Source organism: Anopheles cruzii, chromosome 2 (genome assembly GCF_943734635.1).
Source record: "Anopheles cruzii chromosome 2, idAnoCruzAS_RS32_06, whole genome shotgun sequence".
In the NCBI taxonomy this organism is placed as follows: domain Eukaryota; kingdom Metazoa; phylum Arthropoda; class Insecta; order Diptera; family Culicidae; genus Anopheles; species Anopheles cruzii.
The window spans coordinates 2,672,465-2,680,344 of record NC_069144.1 but is presented as its reverse complement, the minus strand read 5'-3'; the positions used below and the strand labels follow the sequence as shown (position 1 = coordinate 2,680,344).

The 7,880-nt window shown below is 53.6% G+C and overlaps 1 protein-coding gene across 2 annotated transcripts; it reads left to right on the top strand.

The window, feature by feature from the left end:
- The first annotated feature begins 561 nt into the window (after nucleotides 1-561).
- LOC128277726 (chitin deacetylase 1) lies at nucleotides 562-7,073 on the top strand. 2 transcript variants are annotated; one of them, XM_053016232.1, is made up of 5 exons: nucleotides 562-794; nucleotides 2,477-2,612; nucleotides 3,473-3,585; nucleotides 5,142-5,291; nucleotides 5,374-7,073. In XM_053016232.1, exons 1-5 carry the CDS (start codon nucleotides 737-739, stop codon nucleotides 6,525-6,527), a joined length of 1,611 nt encoding a protein of 536 aa, XP_052872192.1. In that variant the 5' UTR covers nucleotides 562-736; the 3' UTR covers nucleotides 6,528-7,073. The 2 variants fall into 2 exon arrangements, with proteins under 2 accessions (XP_052872192.1, XP_052872191.1); XM_053016231.1 differs by lacking the exon at nucleotides 3,473-3,585 and adding an exon at nucleotides 2,841-2,971.
- The last annotated feature ends 807 nt before the right edge of the window (nucleotides 7,074-7,880 follow it).

Below are 7,880 nucleotides of genomic sequence, written 5' to 3'. Positions count from 1 at the left end.
TCCGCGAGGCACTTTCATCGGAACATTGCCGAGCAGCAGCCGGTCACCGATTGAACCCGGCTTGGCTTAAGCCCATCGCGCACCCATCGAAGAGTGCTTCGGTGCGGCACTCACGATTCCCTCTCTCGCTCTTTTGAGGCCGGCTACCCGCAGCAGAGAGGGAACCACTCACGCGGTGAGCTTTCGGAGCCACTGTTCAAGAAGTAATGGAAATGCCGTTCAATGGTAGTTTTAATCGGTGATCGGTGATAATTCTCATTAAACCACTGTAGAACACATTTCAAAAGCCTTCTCGTTGGAAACCACTTTCAGGTCCGACAAATCGGTTCAAAGAACTCACCGGGCGCTCATCCCTTCCGTCGTCAAAAGCACCGAAACTCCACGCATCCGCGTGAGTGGCCGCGATCGTGCGCCACCGAAGACATTGGGCGCCCCTCAAGAGGGTCCAACTGCCCCCCCTACCGTCGCCGCCCCACCCCGCTGGGGGCAGGAAGCTTCGGTCTCTATATAAGTGGTAGCCGGCCGGGTCTGGACGGTTTTAGTGTTGCGCGCGCCCTGATCGACGGGACACACGCACGTGAGACGAGAGAGCCACAGATTGGAAGCAGCAGAAGCAGAAGGGGGGCGAACCAGTTTCTGCCACCGTTCAGTAGCAGTCGTAGCAGCCCCGCAGCGGTTTCGTTCCGCCCGGTGTCCGCGTGTGTGTGGTGTGGTGTGCTGTGAGTGTGGCCCAAAGATGGTGGCCCAAGTGACAAAACTGTTCGTGACTTTCCTGTGCTTAGGGGTGGCGATCGGTAAGCAACACCCCCAGTCTGTCTGTCCCCCACCTCCCCACTGTCTACCACCCAGAAGTTCCGGTCCACCGGATCGGAACGGTCGCCGAAGTGTGAACGGCTCTTCGTCGTCGTTGTGGAAGTGATCGTACGGAACCGCGAAAGTGTGCCCCAGCGATGTCCAACCGCACCAGGAAGTCTTGATGGTTCCCTCCGAACAAAGCCCCTTGGCCTCCCAATCCCTTCCCGGGGTCCTGCGAGCCATTCAGAGAAGCCCACACACTCCGATTGGGGCCATTGCGCAGTGCGATCGTTGGCCAAAAAAGGGAAAACACCAATACGTCAGTGTGTGTTTGTGTTGTGTGTGTGTATGTGTGTGTGTGTGTGTGTGTCTGTTGGCGTTTAATTATTGTCTCTCTTTCGCGGTGCTTGCGACACCGCCGCCTTTGGCGCAACTTGTACGCCCCAAGTCCCGGGTCAACTTTCGCGCGGCACGGCCCTTCGCTCGGTCGGTTTGTCGGTTGCTAAATCCCTCGGGCCGGCTCGGGCTCGGGCAAACCGGTACCAGCCGGTACTGCTGCGATGTGGTCGGAGCTGCAATTGTGGCCTCCCACCAGCCATCGAGTTGCATCGCCGTCGCGCCCCGCAGAACTGGTTCTGATGGGTGTCCCTTGGGTTGGGCTGGGGTGTTCGGCTTTCTCGCCTTCCTAGCGCCGCGCCTCACGGTCGTCTTGGCGGGGCGCAGGATGTGGCAAAATGGAAAGCCGCGGCACCGTGCATACACACACACACGCACCGTACCCATTTACATAACGGTGCGGTGCGTCTGAATGGGAACTCTTACGCAAACTGCACCGCACGGCAAGAAGTCGCACGCAGATTCACCGGTCGACGCGACGAGCGGTTAGAAGATTTAGGCTGCCGATACGCGGTCCGTTCCGATTCGTCTATTCGGTTGACCTTGACCTTGAACGCCCGCGCAGCGCGGCAGCACTTTGCGCGCATCTTCTCTCGGCAATCTCGGTTGAAGTGATACGATCGCGAATCTCAATGCTCCGCAAGACCGATAACAGATTTCTCTTTCCCCTCTTCGGTATCGTGAGATGCCGGGCTGTTTGAAAAGTCTTGCGGTTCGATAAGAAAAACACAATTTTAGGTGTTTAATATACACTTTATTATTCAGTATGGTCTCCCTGAACATCAATACACTTGTTTCGACGAGATTCTAATTTATGAAATACATCCCTGAAGTGTGAGAACCTGGAAAAGCTGCAAAATAAGCTTCGATAGGTGTTATGACCTTATCATTTGATGAAAAAGGAAAGCGTTTTGAAACTGTTTAGGTCTGGAAACAGATGGAAGTCGCTAGGAAACCAAATCTGGTGAATGCGGTGGATGTTCCTCCAACAATTCGAATTTTAATTCCAGGATTTTTGTCATTGTCAAAATGCTCTTGTGACAGGGTGCGCCCTCTTTTATTAAAGCGCAAAACTCCTTGAACAACCCAGTAACGCGGGGCGCCCAGCGGTTGGTGGCACTTTCACTCATTCGGACTTGGACGGTTACGCAACGTCCACTTTCTTTCCGGTTCGCGGACAGGAACGATCCGTTTACTTATTTATATTGACCTTTTTGGGGGGTGCCCGCGCATCGGCAAATGATTTAACTCGTTTTTTCCATTTGTTTCCCCCATTTTTTCTTAGCGGCCGACGTTCGGGTGAAGCGCCAGGATGACGACAACGATCCGGACTCGATAAACGTCGAGGAGCTGTGCAAGGACCGACCCGGCGACGAGTACTTCCGCCTGTCAACCGACGGCGACTGCCGCGAAGTAGTGAGGTGAATTTGATGGGTTCGCGATGCGTCGATTACACGTTCGACGCCAACTGCGACGCCAACTACGCGACGCTTCACTGACAAGTGACAGCTCGGCTCGCAATCGTGGCCATCTTGCGGTGCCATTTCCGGGCCCCCAACGCCGCCATTTGCTCACGCTCTCTCTTTCTCCCTCTTCCTACCTCGCACTCCCCTCCCCCGTGCTGCGCCATGCGCTTTCCGGTTGAATAGGTGCGACGATGCGGGAGAGAATGGCATCACGAGGCTCGCTTCCGTTCGCTGCCCGACCGGCCTGTACTTTGATGTGCTCCGGCAGACATGCGATTGGAAAGCGAACGTGAAGTCGTGCGACCTGCTAGGAAGTAAGTCCCCGGGACCCGCGGCCAAGCCCCGCTCCGAGCCGTACGCATCGAATCGGAAGCCCAACGCCCATTCCCATTCCATCGTACGGAGGCCGGGCGGCCCGGGTCGGGTTACCGTATCCAGCCCCGCTAAACTGTGGTTCTCTTTCTCTCTCTTTCTCTCTCTCTCTCTGTATTCCGGAACTTCCCTCATACTACTACTTCCTGCTGCACGACATATCCCCATCCACCCACTTCCATCCATTCTCTCTTTGTGTGTGTGTGTCTGTGTGTCTGTGTGTGTGTTTTGTTCCCCTTCGTCATCCGGATCCTTCACCTTCACGGATGGTGGTTCCTCTCCCTATCCCTATTCCTCTATCCCGTTCATGGCTGCGATCATTTAATGTGTTGATGTGTCAATAACCGGAACTCGCCCAACCCGAACCCGAATCCTTCCCTTCCCGCCACCACCACCACCGATGACGACAACGACGACGATTGCGCGCGCGTTTGAATTAACAGGTGTACACGGTCCGGGCTGAAGCAAATCACTTGCCCGTCCGGATTGGCGTTCGACATTGAAAAACAGACTTGCGATTGGAAGGCAAAGGTCACATCGTGTGACAAGAAAGAGAGTAAGTGCCGTGTCTTTTCGCCGCCACCACTGCATGGTGGTTCACAACACGCGCGGGGGGCCAGGGCGGGCTAAGGGGCTAGCTAGTAGAGTACCCACACACACACCACCGCACCGCACAGCACCAGGAAGGAGATGAGATACCAGCGCGCTTGCCCGCTTTGTACATACAAGAACCGGGGGCTACTTCCGGGGGTCGCACACACTCCTCGGAGTGGGTTCCCCCGGGGCGGGCGAGGCACGCGAGTTAGTTTAGCTAAGATGTGTGTGTGTGTGTGCCAGAGACAGAGAGTAGTGGCGCAGTATCGCTATCGCTTCAAATGAGGACACAAACGGACACACGATCACCATTAACACTAAAGGGGGTTTGCTGGCTTGGTTACTGGATCACATGCATGGTGAAGGGGTTCTCTAACAGACGTGTCAGGATTGTACTAACTGTTACCCCTCGCTGGAGGTCACATTCATCCGTCTAATCCCCCACACTTTGTGAAATTAAGACACTAGATCACCCTACCGTCGTCTAACCGGGTTTGGGGTAGCATATCCTTTCATCCGTGTGTCTAAAAGACTGACCCTCTAACCGGACTCGAGCGTGTGTCCTTACGTAGCAGGGAGTAGATCGCCAAAGCCCGAGTTATTCGATGCCCCAGCCGTGTTTTTTTCACTCTCTCGAAAAGCCTGGATTGTTCAATAAGTTTTGCGATTCGATAAGAAAAACAAAGGGCTTAGGGTTTAAAATACACTTTATTATTCAGTGTGGTCTCTCTGAACAATACACTTGTTCCAACGCCAATTTGTGAACTCCATCCCTGAAGTGAGGGCTGTGAAGGGCCCTTCAATGTGGAATGAATGTTTTTTTGGGTCTGGAAACAGATGGAAGTCGCAAGGCGACCAAATCTGGTGGATGCTCCAACAATTCGAATTCATGGATTTTTGCCATTGTAAATGCTCTTGTGACACCTAAATGCTCTTCTGGACACGAATTCGTTTCGGAGTCGAAGAACCAGCTTCACACCACCCTTTAGCTTCTTGCTGTGACTCGGGATCATGGTGAAAGCTTTCTGAAATCCAATACTTCAGTCAAAATATTGCTTACAGTGCCCAATGAGATGCCTAGAGCTTCTTCTAAATGCTTTTTAGTCATTCGACGATTTCCCGGCACGATATTCTGTATTTTTTCTACGATTTCAAGTGTTGTTGCTACTGATTTTGGAGACGTCCTTGACGTGGATCGTCTTCTACAAATCAGGCTAGCAGCAGCGCCCTCTGTTATTAAAGCTCAAAACTTATTGAACAGCCTGGTACTTTAGGAAGCGAGTTGAATGGGTTTTTGTACCCGTGCCTCTTGTACACAGCACGCCAGATCACCACACCACCTTGATTACTGATTCCTCCACACGCTTCTACACACACTTCGGTTGTTGGGATCATGGGGTTTTAACTTTTAACTAACCCCCCACCGGCTTGTCAAGAAAGAAAGGAAAAGAAACAATTGGGGCTGACACAACCACTGGGCACTAACTATTCTTTTCTCTTTCGCCGCCGCCACCGTAGAACCGCGAAAGGTTCTGCCGATCCTGAAGACGGACGAACCGATCTGCCCCGAGGGCAAGCTGTCCTGCGGCAACGGCGAGTGCCTGGACAAGGAGCTGTTCTGTAACGGCAAGCCCGACTGCAAGGACGAGTCTGATGAAAATGCCTGCAGTAAGTTCGGGCGCCTAGCGCCATCTGTATGTCACAGCTTCAACCGTTGCGCTGGAGCTCATTTATTTTTTTCCCACCTCAGCCGTTGAGCTGGATCCGAACCGCGCTCCGGATTGCGACACGAACCAGTGCGTCCTGCCGGACTGTTTCTGCTCGGCCGACGGAACCCGCATCCCGGGCAACATCGAACCGCAGCAGGTGCCGCAGATGATTACGATCACGTTCAACGGAGCAGTTAACGTGGACAACATTGACCTGTACGAGGACATCTTCAACGGGCAGCGGCAGAACCCGAACGGCTGCCAGATCCGTGGCACGTACTTCGTGTCGCACAAGTACACCAACTACTCGGCGGTCCAGGACCTGCACCGCAAGGGCCACGAGATCTCCGTGTTCTCGCTGACGCACAAGGACGACCCGAACTACTGGACGCAGGGCACGTACGATGACTGGCTGGCGGAGATGGCCGGTGGCCGGTTGATCGTCGAGCGGTTCGCCAACATTACGGACGGGTCGATCATCGGCGTCCGAGCGCCGTATCTGCGCGTCGGCGGCAACAAGCAGTTCGAGATGATGGCCGATCAGTTCTTCGTGTACGATGCGTCGATCACGGCGTCGCTGGGCCGCGTCCCGATCTGGCCGTACACGCTGTACTTCCGGATGCCGCACAAGTGCAACGGTAACGCGCACAACTGCCCGTCCCGCAGCCACCCGGTCTGGGAGATGGTGATGAATGAGCTCGATCGGCGCGACGATCCGACGTTCGACGAGTCGCTGCCCGGTTGCCACATGGTCGACTCGTGCTCCAACGTTCAGTCCGGCGAGCAGTTCGGACGTCTGTTGCGCCACAACTTCAACCGCCACTACAACACCAACCGCGCCCCGCTCGGTCTGCACTTCCACGCGTCGTGGCTCAAGTCGAAGAAGGAGTACCGCGAGGAGCTGATCAAGTTCATCGAGGAGATGCTGGTCCGGAACGACGTGTTCTTCGTCACGATGCTCCAGGTCATCCAGTGGATGCAGAATCCGACCGAGCTGAACGCGCTGCGTGACTTCCAGGAGTGGAAGGAAAAGTGCGACGTCAAGGGCCAACCGTACTGCTCGCTGCCGAACGCGTGCCCGCTGACGACGCGCGAGCTGCCCGGCGAAACCCTGCGCCTGTTCACGTGCATGGAGTGCCCCAACAACTACCCGTGGATCCTGGACCCCACCGGCGACGGTTTCTCGAAGAAGTGAGGGGGAGCTACCAATTCTCCTAGCAAAAACCCGCCTTTCCCACGGATTTGTCGGTTCCTAACGACCCTGGTTCCGACCTGCCGGGAATCAGTCTGTTGTAAATAATGATCCCCCCTCCTGCGTCCGCAATTGTCTTTTCTGCACGGTCCCTGTGGTCTGTCCCTTCTCATGCGGGCCTAATACGGGGTCGTTTCGAATTCATCCTCCTCGAGATTCGCGGAACACCGGGTGGCGGTGGCGGTGGCGTCGGTCTCCCAGCAGCAGAGTTTACACATCAATCAGTTCGTGATATTTGTTTTGTTTTAATGCCCAGCGCCCCGCGCCCCCCAAAACCGGTTCCGGTTCCGGCGACCGTGCGAAAGTAGACGTAATTCGCAAAGTTTTCTATCCAGTAACCCCCATCATCGTGTCCACTTGACGCGTAATGGCGCGCGACTCTTGGTTTCATCCGCGCTCAAAAATGCATGTGTGTATGGCGAGCAGTAGAAACAATAGTAAAACTTATGTTTACGGTACTGTTTTATAAAAAAAATAAAGAAATGAAAAAAATATTGAAAATTAACCGCCACCGTGGATCGTGTTATTCGGCGCCCTTACGGATATGACTTTGGGAGTATACTCCGAAACGGACCACGGCAAAAAATCGGTTTAAACGAAACAATCCCCCAAGAAATGTGGTTCCCGTTCGGCCGGATTTGTAACAGGGTCACAGGAGTGCGCAGAGAGCGTAAAAACACTAACAGCACAAACTCGGGTTCAGAGCTCGGCTAAACGGCTCGATGGGTTCGAAACTCTGCCAAAAGTACCCAAAAGTGCTTGGACAGCTCCGAAACGTTTCCTAAAGCGTTTTTCGATCCGTTTATCGCCGTTATTGCTCCCCTGTTCTTTATGTGTGCATTTTTGGACCCAAAACACTATCGGAATCGACTTACTTACCCGTCAGGGGCGACGAAAGATCTCACACAATGAATCACCGGTTACAGATATAGAAAATTTGAATTTTTATTATAAACCATTCTTGTTGCATCTCTGTCTCTCTCGCATCGCCTTCAAGACTACGCCATAATCGTTTGTGTTAAGGGGGCGCGCTCCTCCGCGGTTCGCCAGCTTTATATTTGTTTTGTTTACAAAAGGCGAACACGTACACGACATGAATGAAGGAAGAAAAAACCATGAATGAAGGAAGGAAGAGAGGGTGTGCGATCGATCGCACAACCTCTCGGTCTCGGTAGTGTGTGTAATGTGATTAGTTTTGGTTAGTAAATTACTCGCAGGCCAATGTTTTCCAAAAATTAAAGAAGCCAAAGGACGAGTAGTAGCCGAAAGAAAGGTGATACCATTGGTTTTTAAAAG

Coding starts and splice junctions, on each gene's coding strand:
- LOC128277726 (XM_053016231.1), top strand. CDS start 737: ATGGTGGCCCAAGTGACAAAACTGTTCGTGACTTTCCTGTGCTTAGGG. Junction 795..2,476: donor GTGCTTAGGGGTGGCGATCG/GTAAGCAACACC, acceptor ATTTTTTCTTAG/CGGCCGACGTTCGGGTGAAG. Junction 2,613..2,840: donor GACTGCCGCGAAGTAGTGAG/GTGAATTTGATG, acceptor CCGGTTGAATAG/GTGCGACGATGCGGGAGAGA.